At 43.5% G+C, this 21,385-nt stretch overlaps 3 protein-coding genes across 4 annotated transcripts; 1 reads left to right on the top strand and 2 right to left on the bottom strand.

The window, feature by feature from the left end:
- Positions 1-5,033: 5,033 nt before the first annotated feature.
- Positions 5,034-7,532, bottom strand: pigh (phosphatidylinositol glycan anchor biosynthesis, class H). Its single transcript, XM_030404456.1, has 4 exons — positions 6,839-7,532; positions 5,786-5,995; positions 5,624-5,707; positions 5,034-5,468 (listed from the first exon to the last, which is right to left on the bottom strand). The coding sequence occupies exons 1-4, from the start codon at positions 7,013-7,015 to the stop codon at positions 5,397-5,399; spliced, it is 543 nt and encodes a 180-aa protein (XP_030260316.1). The 5' UTR covers positions 7,016-7,532; the 3' UTR covers positions 5,034-5,396.
- Positions 7,533-7,810: 278 nt separating this feature from the next.
- zfyve1 (zinc finger, FYVE domain containing 1) lies at positions 7,811-14,974 on the top strand. Of its 2 annotated transcripts, none has more exons than XM_030404451.1 (13): positions 7,811-8,060; positions 8,475-9,003; positions 9,094-9,337; positions 9,445-9,705; positions 9,789-10,003; positions 10,114-10,220; positions 10,760-10,868; positions 10,966-11,063; positions 11,341-11,458; positions 11,931-12,101; positions 12,215-12,395; positions 12,498-12,611; positions 13,205-14,974. In XM_030404451.1, the coding sequence occupies exons 2-13, from the start codon at positions 8,515-8,517 to the stop codon at positions 13,435-13,437; spliced, it is 2,340 nt and encodes a 779-aa protein (XP_030260311.1). In that variant the 5' UTR covers positions 7,811-8,060; positions 8,475-8,514; the 3' UTR covers positions 13,438-14,974. The 2 variants fall into 2 exon arrangements, with proteins under 2 accessions (XP_030260311.1, XP_030260310.1); XM_030404450.1 differs by having other exon boundaries at positions 7,812-8,060; positions 9,094-9,343.
- On the bottom strand, positions 14,913-21,381 carry wdr21 (WD repeat domain 21). The gene is made up of 13 exons (XM_030404452.1): positions 20,611-21,381; positions 20,319-20,479; positions 19,969-20,126; positions 19,618-19,700; positions 18,492-18,594; positions 18,201-18,344; positions 18,012-18,061; positions 17,825-17,904; positions 17,602-17,694; positions 17,195-17,292; positions 16,881-17,057; positions 16,479-16,593; positions 14,913-16,170 (listed from the first exon to the last, which is right to left on the bottom strand). Exons 1-13 carry the CDS (start codon positions 20,721-20,723, stop codon positions 15,938-15,940), a joined length of 1,608 nt encoding a protein of 535 aa, XP_030260312.1. The 5' UTR covers positions 20,724-21,381; the 3' UTR covers positions 14,913-15,937.
- Positions 21,382-21,385: the final 4 nt, after the last annotated feature.

The following is a 21,385-nucleotide window of genomic DNA, read 5'->3' as shown; positions in this document are numbered from 1 at the left end:
TCTTTGAAAGGATTCAGTGAGCAGCAGCAGCACCGGCAGGCCGAAGCTTAGGTAAACACATTTTTGGTTCAACACCGTCGGCTGTGAGAGGACGGAAGGAGGACAGCACTGGACTTTCCCGTCCAGGGAGTAAACTGGTCTCTGGGCAAATAGGAGCACGTCTTCCCCTGAAGGAAAACTATTAATCACACAGGTCGCAGACGTCTAAAGCAAATTAACGTCACTGCCTTTAGTTACAGAGTTCAATGGAAAAGATATATACACACCAGTAAATGGGACTGTGTGACAGCCACACCAGCCCCTCCATCACCTGTGACTTCAGAGTGAGGGCAGGATCACAAATAAGGTCCCCAGAACACTGTCTTAGGCTATAAAAGTGGCAGGGTCCAACACATATAAACAAAGTAAAACAGTGTGATGTTGTGTTGTCTGACAAAGGTCAGTTTGTTTATTCCATTTATTCAGTCATGCAAACACAGACAGTTTGCTTATTTAGTTTGTTTATGCATAAAATAATCAGTCAATGAAGATCTTCCTCTTCTTCATTAAAATGTCTTCCCAAAAAACTAAATAGTGAACCTTTAATCTATCAGGGAAGATTTAATGTAAAATGAATAAACCATATTGAACATCCCCGCCTGAGACACATTTTCTGATGTTTTTTGTTAAACAATGAAGACAACAACTTCCATGATCCCACGCTACACATGTCTTTTGTTTTGATTGGGTAATGACTACCGCCAGAAATGAACATTTAACAGACAGATACAAGTTTTCAACAGATGACATGTTTGTAGTTAGCGCCTACATTACGTCTGACACATTGTTACAGACCTGCGATTTGTATTCACGACAGTGTTGTTACACTCAGAAACTGTGGAAGGAGGGGCCGTATCTTACATAAAGCCAAATTCTACATAATGTTGCTTTAAAGGTGCACCATGTAAAAACTGGCCATACGTCGAACTCATACATACAAATACGAGTAACTGCTGCTGTTTGAACAAAGTGGCTCGGGGCTAGCTCATTAGCATGCTAACTTCAGCAGATATCTCTGCTTGACAATACTAAGAGATCTTTTACATATGGTAATGACGGTTTCTGTTCAAGTTTTTAATACATTCTTGAATGTTTTACATTAAAATGATTACATATTGCATCTTTAGAATGATCGTCTCAAAGGAAATATTTAGGATTTAGCTTTAATTTGAGAACACACGGCAGCAGATGTGCGATATGAGCATGAGGGTGTTTTGTAGTTGGTTGTAAATCACTCACAGACAGCATGATAATACCGTACGTGCAAGCCTGCAGCTAAAAAAAACAAACAAACTAGGGGCTTACAGATTGCAGACATTTGGTTTCCTGTCATAGACTTTTTTTCCATGATGACCTATAACAGCTGCAATCTACTTTTAGTGAGCGGATCATGTTACTAAAAAGGTTCCAAGCAGAGTTTGATAAATGTTCCTTTGTTGCCAAGACCGGTTTTGTCAGTGCCACCCAGCAGACCAGGCTTATCCTTCGAGAGCAGCTCAGTCTTATCTGCACCTGTGTAGTCGTTAACGCGAACGCGCTCTGGTTTAGTGTGGAGGAGGCTGCGCACCGTTGAATACAAATAGATTCTGTGATGTGTCAGTTAGTGAAGGTCTATAAAATGTGCATCTGAAATCAAATCTGAGTATTCTATTGTCATTAAAGGACTCATCCAGACATTTTCTCTATAGCTGCTCTCACAGGCTGCAACAGTATACAAAGAGAAGCGTTTGGACAAAGAGGTAATCGGGTACATTTTGAACGTCAATAGAGAATAACAATAAGGCCCTTCAGTTAGAGTCCCAAAGGTAAGCTCCAATGACAAACAGCCAGGGATCCTCACATTATTACATCCCAAAATGCAAAAAACTTCAGATGTTCTGCTCTAACTGACACAGTAAAGATCCCCATGGAGAAAACAGCTTGCAGGGTAATATGTAAATACACGTTCCTCCCACAGGAAGACACATGCGTTCAATGCTGGGAGAATGAAGTGACCGGTAAAAAAAAAAAAAACTCCCTCTGACGTTTGCCAGTGAGAGATTTTTTTTTGAGATTCAAATCCAAACAGACATCGAGTTACACCTGCCTGTATGGACCGGAAGGTAGAGCGGGGCACAGTTCAAACAACACCACAACACCACCAGGCTGTCGTTTCTTCTTTCTCAATACATAAGAATACAAAGACACAGTACACATACAGTCATGGCTTTATGTGATGACAAGACACTGAGCACTGTTGATATCTGTGAATTGTGTTGGTGTATGTATGTATTCTCAGTTGAGTTCACTGGACCTCTCATGTACCTTGAAGTAAAAGTTTTTTACAGTTCATGTGTGACTTTGATGGCTTTGGAAATACACTTATTCACTTTCTTTCTGGAAGTTTGACGAGAAGACTGATACCAATCCATGTCTGGATGGAAAATATGTGGAAGGGGCTAACAGCTAGTTAGCTTAGCTTAGCATACAGTTTGGAAACTTTGTAGGAACATGACAGAATCACACCTAGCTCATCTAAGCTCACTTATTAACATATTAAAACTTGTTTAAATGTCCATTTTATGTGTATTTAGCATATATCCTGATTGGCAGGCACTCGCTGAGAATCCAGGAAGTGATTGTTCCTGTGTCTGAGACAGTCATTCACAAATTCTCTTTGTATAATTTGTCATTTGTGAGCTTTAGAGGTCTAGGAAGGTGGAGTTTGTTCACTCTGGGCAGCTACACTAGCCAGTCTTTATGCTAAGTTAAAGGTGCAATAGGTAAGAATTCGCCGTCTGTTGAATTCATACTCAAAACAGTCAGAGGGCAGCATATCACAGCAACCACTAACTGCTGCTAGCTGTAGCTGCCAATAGCTAGGTAGCTCAGTTAGCCCTGCAGCTAGCAATCCAGACTAGGTCCGAGTCAGAGAGTGAGGGGGGAAGTCAGCAATGACTTAAAGTAACATGAATAAAACGTCTTGAACATCCCTGCCTGAGTCACACAGACAGATCTTTTCTTTATTGTCGATGGCTTTTGTTTAACAATGAAGACAACAACTCCCATGATCCCACGCTACTTATGTCTTTTGTTCTGTTTTGATTGGGCAATGACTACCGGCAGACATTAACATTTACCAGGCAGATATAAAAGTGGTTTCGATATCCCATGTTACTCTGAGCAAGGGAGAGTCTGTTAGCCTATATTTTAAAATGCTGAACTATTCCTTTAACTGACCTAACAACCTCTGAGTATGTCATTATTGTGCTTTCATGGGTGTGCACGTGCTCACTGCAGGTGGTAAAAGGGCAACTCCCCATCTCAGTAGGGCTCCAATCCCTCATCTCCCTTAGGTCCCTACACCCCAAAACACCATCGGATGCTTTCACACACTCACAAATTGATTAATAACTGCAATTAAAAAACCTAATATTTGATGAAAACCAGCTGTAAAAGAACAGACCGCAGGGGTTCCGTGTTTAGTCCTAAATTCAAATCATCCACAGAAACACTGGAGGTGAACAAAAGTTAATGTGCAATTACAGCCCCATTATAAACAGGGGTAATTAACAGTCCACACCTCTGCCTCAAGAAAGCCTCACTGTGTTTCCAGCCTGCCAAACCTCCACACTACCTATGATTTACACTCAGAGGGGTTTCTACTTTATGAGGCCTATTGAGGAGCCCCGAGGTGTCGCTCCCGGTCACTCCCTGGTTTTCTCCTCTGCCCGGTTCCTGGCTGTTTCGCACCTCCAGGAGGGACTATTATCCTGTCAGAGGGCCACTCTTCACAGCAGCGTAACGCTTCGCCCCGTGAAAATCACACCCTTCTGCTTGTTCTGTTGGCCTGCGGAGGACGGAGTTCACATGACCGGGAAGCTACAGATGGTCATCGAGGGTTAGAGTGGATGGAAAAAAACAAGGCCTGGAGGAGAAACGCAGAGAGGTTCTGAACTTTAAACTGTGGGCCGTGGAGACCCATTAAACCTTTCAACTATATTGTCATGGATTGGTGAAAACCAGGAAGCAGTTTGAGGAGGAAACATTAGGGGGAGGATTTGAGGAGGATCATTAGTTTCGATCACAGTCTCTATGTGTATATTCTCCTCAACTGAATACAGCACTTAGTTTAAAAGGTGAAACCAAGTGCTTTCCAGTAAGCACTGAGCACTTATGCTCCCAACTCAATACGCATTGCTTCTTTGCTTGGGTGTCACCAAAAAGTACTTTGTTCTGCCATCAATAGTGAGTAAAATCTAAACTTCTAAACACAATTATTCCACTTTTAACTTCACAAGAAGGCTGCAATAGAAGAGCAGTGTCAGAGACGAGCATACATTCTTTAACACTTCATAAAATCTAAACAGGACATATCAAACTGTTGGTAGCATCCTTTCACTGTAACATAAACTGTAATTACTGTCACCTGTGAGGCAGTGACATTTTAGAAAAACAGGTCCTGTACATCCACAAGTCACCAGTAAAAACAACTGAGGCACACGTGACCATCTGCATCTCGAGGATGGAGGTGTCTTCTAGTTATGAGGAAGTGAAAATACATTTGGGGAAGAAGGCGTTGATGTTTATTTACTAAAAATGTTCTGCACATGCAGAACATCCGACACTGCACGTATACGTCTCTTTTAATAACTCTGTTGTGAAGTTTGCAAATGTATTCGACACGGTGGGTTAAACAAAGAATAAGATATATTTGTCAGTATATGTGAAGGGTTCTTGTCTGAAGTCATTAATGAATCTAATTTGAAAGTGTGATTGATGTGAGATTTGGTAAGAGTGGTGCTGCCCCCTACTGGGGAAGAAAAGTAGAGCTACTCAAAAACATTACCCTCAAGAATTCAGCAAAACGGAAAACCATTGATATTGTTATGTTTTATTAAAAGTTATTTATATCAAAAATACATTGTGGGGAAGCTTATAAAATACACAAGTTGGCATAATTAGTTGATTTAAAGCTAAATGAATAAATAAGTTACAAAAAAGTTCAATTGTCAAAGGTAATTTCTATTCTTTAATACAAAGGTTTGACTATTAAGGTTTAAACTAGTAGTCTAATACGGTGCCATTAAAATAAGTTCAAGTAATTACACTATAAAGTGCAATATAAAGTCATTATGACGCCAATATTGGTCTTTTAAACATGGCAGCACTTTCTTTTGTATTCACATCATGAGTGTATTCATACAGGTGAGAAAAGGAAAGAAGTCATGAAAAAACAAACAAAACCGAACATACAATTAAATCAAGATGAACCAAAGTAAAACAAGTATTTCCTGCCTGAAAACATGTCTTAAGCAAAGACATTAAAACACATGAGCAAACACACTGCTAGTGTATGTGACATGACATGTGTTTAATCAGCACTTTGAAAGAATCTCCTGACAGCTTTTGTAAACTTTCACCAAGCAGTTCAGCCTTGGCTTGGAACTCTGAGAATTAACAGAAAAAAGGAGGGTTATTAGAAATGTGTTCCAGTGAAGGACACCGAGTGTATTAAAAGCCTTTAAACAGAAGCTAAAAAAGAACTAAACACCACGAGGAAGCTGCTTTATGAGATAAGAATACACTTTGCATCCATTCTCACCTGAAACAATGGCACCACACTTGACACTGCGTCAGGCTCTGAGGGGTCCTTCAACAGCACACAAAGGTAGTAGATGATTTGATGCTAAAAATAAAAGCATTAGTCATCAATCAACATATTTTACAAAAGCATAAACTGAACAATAGAAGGACACGAATGTACCATATAAATAGCTTCGTTGATGACAATATCCTTGATCTTGCTCATCTCAATGAACTTGGTGGTCTCGCGGCCTGAGGCGTAGCTGGAGGACACCTGAATGCCCAAGGAGCCGATGACGAGCAGCGACTCGTGGTCCACCTTCACGAAGTGGATGTGAAGCATCATGCCGAGCAGGGTGATCAGTATGGCGCTGGACAGGACGGCAGTGTTCTGCAAGGAATGGAGGACATTTACGTTTGTGAAAATCATGTGTATATGAAACATTATATCACATTAACAAATTATCCTTTCACAGATCCACAGGCATAACATCAACACTGTGTCCTCTAGAGGTCTCTTGGTCCAGTGGAAGAGTGTCAAGTATTGGCAAACAAAATACACCACAAGAATTCATAAAACTCATTAGATAGATAGATAGATAGATAGATAGATAGATAGATAGATAGATAGATAGATAGATAGATAGATAGATAGATAGAATTACTTTAATGATCCCAGACTGGGAAATTATTTAAATTATATGCCGAAAGGCCACTTTCATAATCATATATTGAATATTAGATACATTTCCATTAGATTATTGACGCACAAATGTGTACATCGCTTTAATGCTGGTAGGGGTAATTATAATTACTTTATATAGTGATGGGTATCTTACCCAGGTTATAAGGTTTTATATCTAATTAGTTCATTCATAATCTTTATAATTGATCTGAGCACTCAAAGTAACTAGTAGCTAAAGATGACAATAAATAGCTGTTTTAACAAACTTAAAATAATCTTGTGGTAGATATTATAACTATTGAAGCTGAAAAATACTGACAAAAAGGGGAAATATTTGACTGAATGCATCAACATGGGTAAGTCACACATACCTTTTGATATGTTCAAGTGCAGTTCAGAAAATTGTAAAAGTTGACTTTCCTACATGCTACCTGTATAGCCATTAAAAACAATCAAAGAAACTGTACATATTGATACTAGACGAAAAGATTACATTGACATTATTGTCTGGGCGTTACTTAGCAATACGTTCATATGACTGTGTCTGACCTCTGTGAAGAAGAACACGGTGTATGCCAGGAGCCAAACACAGCAGGTGTACACCATCACTTTGCCGACGGACACTTTGGGGGAGCTGACAGTGAACTCCCTGCACAGGCCGGAGTGACTCTGACAGTCCAGAGATATGGCTTTGCCATTAATGTCAGTGAAGGCTTCATCCTCCATTATGAACGCAACAAAAATAGGGAGAGTCGAAGAGACGCGAACATTAGCTAAGGGAACTCAAACAGTTAGCTAAGCTAGCTAGATAACACTGAAGACAGGTTAGCATTGAGCTATCTGACAACAGGCAAGGTCAGTCGCATAAAGTGGTTCTTTCTGAGGAGGGAAAAGGCAAATTATGCATCAATACGTATGATGCTAATCCTACCCAGTTAAATACAGAATAAGAAAAACGCGTTACGGCAAAAAAACTGAGATTATTCCCAGGACAAGTGCAGCATAACTGAACTGACGCCAAAATCAATTCTCACTGTAGATGCACTCGTTAAAAACACCGGGTTGTTCGGGTTAGATGTTGTTAGAGAAATATAGCTAAAATAAAACATGTAAGTTGACTGTTTGGCACCATCGAAACGCGTGCTTCACATCAACCAGAGGCTTTTAACTAATTAATACACTTAATAATTACACAAACATGATGAGGCAGTTAATCTGAAATCGTGTGTTCTAATATTAGTTGCTGTCTCCGTCTAACTGTGTAAGCTTCGGCGTACGCCGGTTATCACTAGAAGTGCACCCTATAGCAGCTGGAAGGTGCAAAGCATTATGGGAAGCGGTGAGTATTTTATCGATAACTCTGCTCCTTTTGTTTAAGTTGTCAGGTAGCTATTATCAAACTATGTCGAGAAACCGTGTCAGCAGTGTAGGTTGGTATCAGTTGTATAAAAATAAAGAATATTGTTCAAAACGCTGGTTTAAACTCGCGACTTCCTGTGTAACTCCCAAACACTTCATGTCCCACAATGCATCGTGTTTGAATGACTTTTGAACTCTGGATAAAAACAAGCCGATCAGCTGGTGTAAAAGCAACAACATCTTCAGGAGTCTGACACGAAATAGCTCCGCTAGCTAACTTTCTCACCAACGTTAGCCGTCCGTGGCGGTCGGCGCAATGGTGCCGTGGTGTGTACGTGTCCAGTTTTAGACCGTGATGAGGCAGCATTTCACTGAACGAGTCGTCGTCCGTCGGACTGGTAGCCGCTGCTAGGTCAGTCGATTTAAACGAAGGTTGTTTATGTCTCTTTGTGTCGCTGTAGGCTGTTTAAACTATTTATTTCTGAGTTTCATAACGTATTTTCTGGGGGGGATGTTGTGGTGAGCGCACTGGGGGAGTTTCAAACAGCAACTGAACAACAGAGGAGACGCGGGGCAGCTAATGTTAGCTAGCTAACTGTTGTGGCAAAAATAAAAGTAACTGTTTGTCGGGACAAGTGTTTTTAAACTCCTGCCCGGACAGACTGTATGTCCTCTTTAATGTCCGGTCCTCAGGTGGACATTTCTAGTACTTTCTGACTGTATTGTTCGTGAGTGAGTTGGCTGTTTGGACGGTTGCATCACATCTGGTGACAGATTTTCTCAACCGAGCCATAACTTTGTGTCCTCCGCTGCGTTGCCTTTGCAGTCCTCGTCACTCTGAGTCGTCCTGACTTGTCGGGGCTGAGATGAGCGGTCAGGGTCCTGCTGTAGATAAAGGAATGAACACGGTCCTCGGCTGTCAGGAGAGCTACGCCTGCGGGGGTTCAGACGAGGCCGCGTTCGAGTGCGATGAATGCGGCAGCCTGCAGTGCGCCCGCTGCGAGCTGGAGCTCCACCGCCAGGAGCGGATGAGGAACCACGACCGGGTTCGGATCGCACCGGGCCACGTTCCCTTCTGCGACTCGTGCAAGGGGGACAGCAGCGGCTCCGTCAACGGGGGACGCCTCAGAGCGGTGGTGCGCTGCCAGGGCTGTAAGATCAACCTGTGTTTGGACTGCCAGAAGCGCACCCACAGCGGCATCAACAAGAGGAAGCACCCTCTGACACCTTACCCACCTGCGAGAGCACCCCAGGATAACAGCCTGACTGCCGGGGAGTCCCAGATGGAGATCCTGAAGGCCGAGCTGGAGAAGGTGTGCAGCTTCCTTCTGGTGGACGAGAGAGAGGAGATGCAGGTAAGAGAGGATGTTTTCAGTCTTTAGATGGCAGCTCATTATTGTGATGTGATGTGGTGGTGATGGGGCTGATCCTGTGTGGATGCTCAGGTGAAGGATGAGGAGGACTTTGTGAGCAGACTGAGGTGCAGGCCAGATGAGCTCCTCAAGGTGGTCTCCATCTTTGGGAACACCGGGGAGGGCAAGTCCCACACCCTGAACCACACGTTTTTCCTCGGACGGGAGGTGTTCAAGACCTCGCCCACTCAAGAGTCTTGCACCGTGGGTGTGTGGGCAGCAATGGACCCCGTGCACCGGGTGGTAGTCATCGACACAGAGGGACTGCTCGGGGCTGGTAATGGTACAATAAATGGATTACTTGGCATCCAGTAAACACGGGATAGTGGGATAGGCAGTTTTACTCACTTAACTTTTACTCACTATGATGTTTTCCCTCATCAGGGGCCAATCAGGGTCAGAGAACCCGGCTGCTCCTCAAAGTCCTGGCTATCTCCGATGTGGTCATCTACCGAACCCACGCCGACCGTCTCCACGACGATCTCTTCAAGTTCCTCGGTGATGCATCAGATGCCTACCTGAAACATTTCACCAAGGAGCTGAAGGCGACCACAACCCGGTGTGGTCTGGACGTCCCGTTGTCCACTCTGGGTCCTGGGGTGATCATCTTCCACGAGACCGTCCACACCAAGCTGCTCGGATCAGGTACATGAAATGGATCCCTCTCTTTTGCTTTTTCGGCCGTATGAAGTAGGAATTCGATTAATCTATTCGCTCTCCATCTCTAGACAAACCGACTGAATCAGCCGAGCGTCTTCTCCAGGAGCGTTTCAGGAAGCTGGGTTTGTTCCCGGAGGCTTTCAGCTCCATCCAGTACCGGGGAACTCGGACCTACAATCCTCCCACAGACTTCAGCGGTCTGCTGCGCAGCCTGGAGCAACAGCTGGACAACAACACCACCCGCTCGCCACGCTCCGCCAGCGTCATCTACAAGGCTCTGCAGGTAGGGATGCTTGATTGACAGTCAGGCTCCTAGATATTCGGTGATGTAATGGAGGGAGAACACTTTAACTTAACGACTGTCCCTGTCCCTCCATCCCCTCCTGCCTTCAGGCCCTCAGCGAGAGCTTCAGTGGGGATATTCCAGACGAGCACATGACCAGTAACTCATTCTTTCCAGACGAGTACTTTACCTGCTCTAGCCTCTGCCTCAGCTGTGGGTACGTGTCTCTCTTCTCGCTACAGCATTGTGTATTATAATCCCCTTTATATGTGGTATATAAAAATGTGAGAGAGGATGGCTGAAATGTGACATCCCGTCGTCGGCTGGCTCGACCACAGTGAGCTGAACTTAACATGCCACAGCGAGTGAGTTTGGGCTTTTAGGAGAGGGCAAAAGCACACTGCTCAAAGAGAAGGGGTGTGCTGGGTGTATAACACAAGACCAAATGAGTGCATCATTGCAAAATGGAATGCGGCTCAATAATAATTTGATTTGATTATTTGGTTTCATAAGCGTTGGAAGTAGTAATTGGAAATAGAATTACATTCCAGTAGTTGCCCAGCTCTATCAGAACATTACAGAAAAGATTCCATTTAACTTCACATTGTTTAATCCTTTTGATGGAATATAAAAAGTATGTCAGCCAACTCTATTTACGATGAGGCTACAAAAGACAAAACGCATGAATAAATCCCTTTAAATATTTGCAAACAAGTTCTGGCCTTTGTCTCTGACACGGTGTCCTCCCGCCTTCAGCTCAGGCTGTAAGAGGAGCATGAATCACCTGAAGGAAGGACTCGACCACGAAGCCAAACATCGCTGCCGCTACTCTGCGCAGTATGACAACCGCATCTACACTTGCAAGGCAAGTTAAAAAAAAAAAGACAGCGGACACATGCAGGCGCTGAAGTGCCGTATGCCTGCTGGATGTGTTTCTGAGTGCCTGTGATTAACTTTTTCAGGCCTGCTACGAGGGAGGGAAAGAGGTGGTAGTGGTTCCCAAAACGACGGCCTCGTCTGACTCACCGTGGTTTGGCCTGGCCATCTACGCCTGGTCTGGGTGAGTCCGTCTGCCACAGAACCATTTGGAAGATGATTGGAAATGGCGTCCTTGCTGGCAGAAATAATCGAATACGTCTCTGTTTATTATGGTTAAAACATGGGGAAATGACACAAGTGGTGATCCGCCCTTCTTTAACGTGGAAATATTTCCCTAGCTCAGTGCTGTAAGAAATGTTCTGGATGTGACAATGGACAGAAGCAGCTCCAAGACCAAGAGTCATCGTGAATCTTGTGTTTTCTGTAGTGGAACTGTGACCATTTTAGTCCTTTTCCAGGTACGTGATCGAGTGCCCGAACTGCGCGGTGATCTACAGAAGCAGGCAGTACTGGTACGGAAACCAGGACCCAGTGGAAACAGTGGTCAGAACAGAGATCCAGCACATCTGGCCTGGGGTGAGAACACAGTGGAACAGCCTAAATGAGATTTTGTCTAAACCTATTACGCAAAGTTGCGAGCCAAGATTTCAAAGGTTTTAAGGGGAATTAATGTTGTCATGTCCGCTGTGGGCTGCGAGGGCAGAACGGTCTCGCCAGCCGGTTGTATGTAGATACCCGGGCAAACTAATGCAAAGTATTGTGACCTTTTTTCATTTTACCATGTTTAACAAGGCATATTTAGTCACGTATAGAAGCTTAAATGTCAATCAGAAATCATACTATATGTCAGCTACTGCCTGTTAGCAATATAGAGTGACGCATGACTGTATTTCTGTGAGCATGTTGGCAATTGTCAGTGATAGAAGAAGGTCACGTTTGTATAAACATGACTGAAATATTGTCCTGGAAACAAATAAGGTTAAAGTGGGAACTGAGTGAAAGTCTGTCGGCCGGTGTATTTATTTGTGTCTGTCTGGCTTCTGTTCAGTCTGACGGTTTTTTGAAAGACAACAACAACGCTGCCCAGAGGTTGCTGGATGGAGTTAAATACATTTCTCAGTCCGTGTCTGAACTCAGCGTCAAGCCTGCCAAAGCTGTCACCTCCTGGCTCACCGACCAGATCGCTCCCGCCTACTGGAAACCCAACTCCCTCATCTTGGTATGTAACTCAAAAGCTGGATTTGAAAAAAAAAATTACAGCATTGTGGAGAGAAAACGTCTACGAAAGCTTTATGGATTTATAGCTACAGTGTGACATTGTGTTCGATGCAGAAATGCCATAAATGTGCGGAAGAGTTCCAGCCCAACGACACCAAGCACCACTGCCGCGCCTGCGGGGAGGGCTTCTGCGACTCCTGCTCCTCCAAAACCAGGCCCGTCCCGGAGAGAGGCTGGGGCCTCGCACCTGTGCGGGTCTGCGACGCCTGTTTCCACAACAGGGAAATCTCAACCGGTAAAATATCACCCGCATCAGTTTTAATGGTTTACTGAACGCGTTGCTTCACGGCCGGCGAGTGCCTGATTTTAGTGTACGCTAATGTTTCCCCCGTTCCAGAGTTGCTGGATGCTGCCTTAGAGGAGGAGGGAGGCACCCTGATAGCCAGGAAGGTCGGGGAGGCCGTTCAGAACACGTTGGGAGCTGTGGTCGGTGCCATCGACATACCTCTCGGTGAGAATTACAACCCAGAGCTTATTTGGCAACAAAACTCAGTCTCAAACTGTCTCTGGCCTCAGGCTGTTGTTCAAACTACAGGCTGAACCCACTTTTATGAAAAGACCATCTTTCAAATACTTCTTCAAATATACAAGAAGATTGAGGTAGTTTGTTTTACTTTTATCTGCAGTTGTTCTAATTAGAAAGGATTTATGATCACGACTGATGAATATGCTTGTGACTCGGTAAAAAGCTTTGTAGGATTCAGTTGAAGAATACAATCATGATGTGACACGTGTTGGGTTCTGTACTACAATCATGTTTCCTTACATCTGGAGAATAACATTTGGTAGGTTGTGACTTCATTGTGATTCTGTTTTCTCACAGTTTACCCTTTGTCCGAAAATTGCAGCTCCTGTGACTTTGATATTGCTATTTGCCATATTTTGAATATATCTAAATTAATTGTTCAGCCCTGCTATAATAATATCCTTCAGCCCTAATAATGCAAAGCTTGTGCTGGTTTTTCACAGCAACAGAGATGTCTATTATGTCCCTAATTTTGGTCGTCAAACTACTGACCAGCTTCTTCCATCCTCTGTGTCCAGGTCTGGTGAAGGACGCGGCCCGCCCGGCTTACTGGGTCCCAGATCAGGACATCACCTCCTGCAGCGAGTGCCAGCGGGCGTTCGCCCCGCGCCTCTCCATCCACCACTGTCGCGCTTGCGGCCAGGGCGTGTGCGACGACTGCTCTCAGGAGCGGCGCCCGGTGCCCTCCCGCGGCTGGGACCACCCGGTGAGGGTCTGCAACGGCTGCAGTCAGAAACCAGGGGAGCTCTAGCAGGACGAGGGGGCAGGAGTCAGGGGGTGGGAAAACAGCGAAGGATTGCCACCTCTACGAATACTGGAACGGACGTTTTGACTGAAAGGCTTCCGGTCCCTGTTCTCTTTTTTTAGTGGCATTTTTTTGGTCGCCACCAGACTGTCTGTGGCAGGTTGGACTCAGTTTATTTGTTTTTTAACGCTGTCCACACGTCACTTCAGTCCCATGACGCTATTTTACTTTAATATGCCTATATTTTACACTGTGAATACCAGTCAGAGCGAGACTTGAATATCAACATACAGTAGGTAGGAGAGATGAGACAACTTGACAACATTTTTATCAAAGTGAGTATTGTGTAAGCTTGCTAACGCTTGAGTTCAGGTAAACTACGATGTTCCTTCTTTTGCTCCTTTAACGTTTGTACCGATGCACATGGAACTCTGATCCCCTTTTGACAATCCCCAGTGTTACACACTAGTAATATTAGCACCTTTTGTAGTCTGGGGCTACATGTGTAAACCTTATATTAATAGAAGTACTGAGCATCTTAAACCAATATCCAGGTAAGCACTTTTTATTCTAAGATTGTCTCTGCAGGAGCCCTGGATACACAGTTCAGGGGTGGCTTTAGAGGAAACCTGAAAAAAAAAAAAGAAGAAGCTGCTGCTTGTTTGAATGTGTACAGTCATCTTCCTCCGCTTCAGCCCTGCAAGCTTCAGCTTCCCTGCCTCTCTTCGGCTCCAGGAGGATTCAAACTGTCAGAAGCCAACGACGCACTGTAGCACAGAGATGCATTCCGACTTCCAACTGTAATTACTTAGTAATAACTACTTACATAATCCCCTTAATCCTTAGTGGTTGTTTGTGCATTTAAATGGGCAGCCATTAATATAGCAGCCTTAACAATGCTGTCCACGTGGACTGTTTAAATTTTACATAGAATATACATATATGGGAAAAAAAAAGTTTACTTTATTATTAGGGAAATTTTTAAATGGCCTCGTTTTTCTTTGTTTTTGAAAATGTCAAAACTACTATCAAGATAAAAGTGAGTGCAGTGGGAGGAAACGCAACAAACTGCTTTTTATAGAGTGGCTGGCTCACAGTAGCAATACGATGTAGAAAAAGGAAAGGTCAAAACCATCTTTTGAGGCTGGCCCCTCAAAACAGGAGATACTAATCAGAAGAGTAATCCATTACTCTTGTCTACTCAGGCTGTGTAGCTAGTTAGCTAGGAGCACCAAGTGAGCAACGCTTAGAGGTTGCTTTCGTTGCAACAAGCCGCAGTTCGGCTTTCTAACGATCGCCCGGGCATCGTTGGATCCGACTGCAGCGACGGGTAACCTGGGAGTTTATTTTATTTTGCGATGACTGACTGGAAGAATTTGATTGTCGACAAATAAGCTGACACCACGCGTTGACCTGAGTCGGTGAACCATCTCATCACTGTCCCTATCTCAGAGGGAGACGCTCAATGAATATCACAAGGAACAAATCAATGCTTTTATGTTCATGTATGCTCATACAGTATGTATTAAACTGCAGAAACTCAGTCGGTTTGTGTGTGTCATTCAGGAGCAAATAAGATGAAGTAGATCACTTGTGTTTTCTAGGGCTGCAACTAACAGTCATTTTCTAGATTAATTGATTAGTTGTTTGGTTATAAAATCTCAGAAAAAGGTGGAAACTGTTGATAAATATTCGGTATTTTCCCAAATCCCAAAGATATTCAGTTTACTGTCTTAGACAAGAAAAGAAACCAGGAAATATTCACATTGAAGGCGCTTTAAGACTTTTTACCTTAAAAGTACTAAAATCAATTGATGTTTTAAAATAAGTTGTGATTAATTGAATCACTGACAACTAATCAGTTAATGTTGCAGCTCTAGTGTTAACTCATTCAATAACAATTAGAAAACATGTTACAGTGTGAACACAGTATTGTCCTTTTAAGAATCAAAGAATCATAAGTGCACTTTTTATTGTAAAGGTCACACAAAGCACCGTTTTAAAGGTCCAGTGTACGGGATGTATCGGCAGAAATGAAATATAACTTTCATACTTTACAATGAGCCTTTTATACCTACAGAGGAAGTGAGTCCACCATGCTTCTACGGTTGCCCATGATGGACAAAACAGTGGCTCTACAGCCTTTGCATTTTTCTCAGCCATCGCAGAGGAGGGTGGGATTACGGGGAATTGATTGCAATCTGCAACCACACCGCTGGATGCCACTAAATTCCACACACTGGACCTTTGACTGCAGTAATTGTGTGCACTCATATGTAGCACTTCCATTTCGTTTTGGCACAAAAAAGTCTTTCAAAAATAACATTCCCCTGAGACGTCACTGTATCTCCTCTTCCCAACCAAAAGTTCAGTACAACCATATGGAAATCAACTGCATTCAGGCCAAACCCCTCTCAAATATAAATACCTGAAGATTTTGCATATAAATGTTACTCCGTTGACATATTTGGCGTCCTTGTCTTCAGAAACGCTTTCAGTCTTTTTCCTAAAACCCGGCCTGCTGCTCTCCTCCTTCCTGGTAGTCTGTGTTGTACGGGAAGTAGTAAAGGTCGTGTTTGACGGCCATGAGGAGGCCAGGGAGCCCTCTGCAGCCGCCCAGCTTGGAGGAGAAGACGACGCTCGGGATCTGGTCGTTCGCGGTCGGGTGGGGTGATGGGATAGTCCTTAGGAGGTGGCCGTCTTTTAGGCTCCATAACCTTGTGTAGCAATCCTGACCGACTGAGGACGAAACAGAGGAGGAGGGAACGCACGATTAGTGTTTCGGTTTTCCACTCACGAGAGGGAAAGACTTGAAGAGCACCTAAGGAGGGACATGAGACATCTCTGGCAGGCAGGCTTCAAACTCTCTCTGTAACACCTTATCGGGCCGTAGTGTATTTTTATCTGCTATTGTGCCACGGCTCGATCTTGAAGCTTGTGCCGTCTTACACAGAGTATGTCAAAGCATAGCGACGGTAAACCTGGCATCTCTTTGAGTGTTAAAGATTAGTCACAGTGTTGATTACGCATGTGTGGTCCTCTCTTACCTGCCAACAAAAGCCCCTCAGGCTCATTGACGTGGATGGGAAGGTAGGCGTGTTCATTGTGGTGTCCTTTGTACTCCTGTACTGGCTTTGTCACTCGAACATCCCACAACTTAATCTGCACATGAACAAGAAAAGAGCGCAACAGTTAAAGCTTTGATAGTAATACTTTTATTTATCTTCTGAATTTAGGTAAGCACAAGCTATTTATCAATATGCAGTTGTGTGATTTAATGTCTCTAAAGCTTTGAAATTAGCTAGTGAAACGTTATGATTAGGAGTTGTCTACCATCTGAAAGAGACAAACTTTCGCTAGCTGCTTCAATTTAGGAAGACTCATCTCTGGACAAAAACACCGTCAACAAGCCTGTAAATAAATGAGTGAGGCTGAACCCTTTTCCTGACCTGGCCCAGCATGTCGGCAGCCAGCAGGTAGTTCTCGTCCTGCAGGACGCGTACGGAGGTGATGGCCGACTCTTGATGGAAGCGGCTGGCCTTCCAGCTCTGATCCCTGCGGCCGCGCTGACGCAGGTCGATGCTGAAGATCTCCCCTGATCGGCAGCCGTTAAACAGCACAGGGACCTGTGGAAAAAAAAAACAAAAGAGCCGATTTACTTTTTCTGTCTTTCTTTCTTTCTTAGATTAAAGAGAGATCCGTAGTACGCTGTGTTAGAAGTGAACTCAAACATGCTTTAATAACTTCATGTAACATGACTCACCCTGAGGGCAAACTGCTGAGCCAACACATCGCTGCCAGTGCTGTACGTCTGTGTTCGGCCCGTTTCTGCATCCTTCACGATCACCCTGCGAGACAGGCCTGCAGACACAGGCAAGAACACAATGATGAAGATTTATAAAGTTTGAAGACGGAATGTACTCATGCAAACTTGAAGCCCAACAGCAATGTTTTTTTTTATTTTTTATTGAGCAAATACATTTTTATGAACAACTGAAAATTCACTCTATAATTTGATTCAAGCAGGTTTTTTCTATCCAAACCACACAGACTGTTTCATACCCCAAAACTAAACTCAAGCCAACAAACTCAATACTTTACAGAGGCCAAAGATGTAGGATAATAAATATAATTTGATTATAAATTACTGGACAAATGGTGTTGACAAACCAGTGCTGAAGGTCTTGTCAAACTGGGGGTTGAGACACCAAGCACAAGACCAGGCTGACGATATCTTAAAGCTACACAGCATCCCGGGCTGGTCTGAGGAGAGAGGAGCACAAAGGAGAGAGGATACAGGTTAAAATCATGCCAAATATTTGGATCTACCTTTAAGAATAACAAGCAATTGTAGTCTTGGGTGAATGAGAACCGGGGAGGGTTCTAATACAACCTGGGTTTGAGTTGCTGAAGAGGGAAGCGGGAAGTAAACTGACGCAGCCGGGGGTGTCTGCCACTCCAACCAGACACAATCTGACAGTCAGCTCGGTCAAGGAAAAACAATGGTAATGTCTGAGCAGCACCTGAGTTTACAAATAGTCCTATAAAGATGAAGCAATGCAAAAGCTCGGGAAGGATACAGCACGTGGGAGTCCGGGTAGTTGACTGAGGCCCAGCAGATGGAGTTGACCTGAGACACATTTTCCAACGTTTTAACTTTTTCTGACAAAAAAATGATTGTTCTGTGCAGGCAGTCATTGAAACGTTCAGTGGAACACGGGGACAGTCAGGTATGTGAATGTCTACATATTCAGAGTCACCGCTCCCACCTTTCGGTTGGTGAAGTAGAGGTTGTCACACATTTCCACAGACAGAGATCCCCGGCTGCTGCTGCTGAAGTTCATGATGCCGTACTTGCAGCCTCCGTGCGACACGTCGTTGACTGTGAACACTCGCTCACACGCAGAGTCCCCCTGAGAAAGACGAAAGGAAAAAAAAAGGCTTGAGTTTACACACGGAAAAAATATTCTACGAAACGATTCATGATTTTTCCAACTCTTAATTGAGTTGGACAATGTTTTGCGATGGTGTGTTGTGTGTCTGCGTGTGTGTGTTCTCACCACTATGAGTCTGAAGTTGTCAGTGTTGGGGTTGCTGTTGTCCGTGCTTTGGATCTCCAGTTTGTGGCGTCTCATTCCGCCGACCTTCACCTCGTGGACCAGCCTGGAGACACACAGTAACCATGGGAACAGCTACTAGAACCACATGTGGACAATCCACTTAACCACAATCACTGATTGAACTCCTCTCAGCTATCTAACAATGTGCAGATCTTTGTATTTATTTATTCACAGAAATGTTTGCCAGTAGGATGAATGTATAATTATTGGGATCTCTCTCTACAATGATGAGTTTGGTTCATATAATTCAAATGGTCAGGCAGCAGCATTTTTCTATGTTTTAGTATGTTTTTCAAACCCATGTCAGAAGGGATTAGCATCATTATTAGAGGCCGCCAATGCTCCAAAGAAAACTCACTCTACACATACAGAACTGATTATCATTAAAGCTAAACTTTTTTTTTTTTTTTACTGTTTTCTGTCTGTAATGTATTACAGCTGTGGGTGTTTGTCTTGTGTGTATGTGTGTTTGTCTTGTGTGTATGTGTGTTTAGAGTGCTGCTGGAATGAGACCTAAAACCTAGAAACAAAAAGCAATCTTAAGAATTTTTCTCGTTTTGCACGACAACCATCAAAGATGTACATGTCCAGATACATGCTGCTGCTAACAAGTAGCCTAAAGAAACTACAGAGGTCGTCATGGATATAAAATGTCATCATCCCTAATGCAGATAATCATCCACACACTAATCCTCCAGCACAAAGTTTAGATGGGGTGACGCGGAAGTCATGTGACCATGGGGTAGTTCATTTATAGCTTAACATTAGCTTTATACCTCTGGTGATCAGATTTATGCTTCAAAAATTATATAAGTGGTGATTGTCTTGCTGAACAAAATGTGTAAGTATCTTAAACTTTTGTTTGTCACAGAGCTGCCTATTTTTTCTGCAATAATCCAAAAACCTATTAAAAAACCCCACATGCTTTTTGTCAAGGGAACGCGAGCGATGCTAACTTTCGGGGGGGCCTACACAAATAAGTCGTCCCTGGAGCACTGTATAGAATACAAGGTAAACACCTCTATTTCTATGTATGCACATGCACACATTCAGCATGATACAGTACCTGCAGTAGGAGTTCTCAGGTAACAGGCCAAGGTGTCGTTTCTGCAGCAGTAGCGAAGTATTCAGTCCAGTTCTTGGTGCTTTCTATAAGGAAGATAATACGTGTCTGATCATTAAAAAAGCATGAAACCCACAGAGCATGTGAGCCTAACAAAGACCATTCCCAGCACAGTTAAATATGTGCAACAGAGCAGGGCAAGAAGATAAAAATCCCCCCTGAATATTTTAGGCTTTATGTCATATTTGAGATATTCATGTGTTACGATTGACTGGTTGTCTTTGATGGTGAGGAAAAGAAGTCATAATCATCTGTTTTCATTTTACAACAGAAATAACTACACAACGGACTCACTTTTCTAAGTTTTTCATCCTCTGCGAGCATCTTGTTCCTCTGTTTCTCCCTTTCTTTCTCCTGCAACTGCTCTCTGGTCAGTGGGTTACAGTTGTTGTGTCCGGGCAACAGGCGGAAGTAACGATTTTTCTCCGGGTCAAAGTAGAAACCAGGCAGCTCTGGATACAGGACAGGTTGTAAAGTTAAGCATGGACATGTTTCTTCTTGCTTCTCAAGCTACATCTCTGGGGATCTCGTTTACAGTAGGAATAACCAGATCTAAGGTAGTGATCTGTGGATAATATATAGAAACTCTCTTTAAATCTGTGTTTATTATTCAGTTATGTAGAGGGATGGTATCTGACACTGACCTGGTGCAGCACTGCTGGCCTTAGAGGATGAAGAGGACGATGAGGAGGCGGATGAGGAGGAAGGAGGAGAGGAAGATGAGGAGGTGGAGGAAGAGGCAGACTGGTTGTCATGTCTCCTCTGAGGTGCTCTGAATGATGGACCGTCATCATAATGTCCAGACCTGTGAACAGACAACCTGATATTATTGCTAAGCTAAGGACAAGTGGATCGTGGCAAACACTGTCTGACAGAGAAACACATATATTTTTAACTAGATACCTCAAACATGTATCAACATGTCAGTGAACATACCACTGGTCGTCCTGTGTTGATCTCTGCCGGTTGCCTCGGTACCAGCTGTGCCGTTGACCACCACCTCTTCGCCGGTAGGGTCGCTGCCCTTCTCGCCAGTTCCACTTCTTCATGTCTGCTAGTAGCTCGGATCCTCACACTACGTTTTCTTTCATTCACGTCTATCTGTACACGCGTGTTAGACTAGTTAGTTCCGCATGTTTACTTGTTTGCTAACTTACCTTGCCAAAGCATTAGCATTATGAGCTAACGTTAGCTAAACATCTTTTTCGACATCTTTTATATCAATATTTGACATTAAAACACGAGCAGACGCAAAGAAAGTTTTAATAGGTTGATTAATAGGCCTTCCTTCGGAGGCAAACTGTGTTAAATTCCTTAATAAACAGACAAAACTGACAGTTTTTACACCTCATGAGCTAAATACTTCTGTACAGTGAGTTCCTGCCATGTTGTCCCGCCCCGGAGTGAAATTCATTGGCTAGGCGCTAACAATAGTGTATGACGTAACAGGCGTTCATTGGTTGTTTTCCTTGTCAGTCACGCATCGGAATAATAAAGGAGGAATTTCTTTTATTTGATTTGATTGACAGAAAAAAATTACTTTTAAAGTACAAACACGACACATATACATCCCAAACTCGGTTCGTTTAAATGTACAACTTATTAATACTGATGATTTAAATATAAATGGTTGTTTACAGGCTGAGGCTTTATTGTTATGACCGCCAACCCAACCACAACAATCGATGGCATTATGACAGAGCTCATTATA

This window comes from Sparus aurata, chromosome 22, assembly GCF_900880675.1.
Source record: "Sparus aurata chromosome 22, fSpaAur1.1, whole genome shotgun sequence".
NCBI classification, from domain to species: domain Eukaryota; kingdom Metazoa; phylum Chordata; class Actinopteri; order Spariformes; family Sparidae; genus Sparus; species Sparus aurata.
Note: the sequence above shows the minus strand (reverse complement) of the source record. Positions and strands in the feature narration are given on the sequence as shown.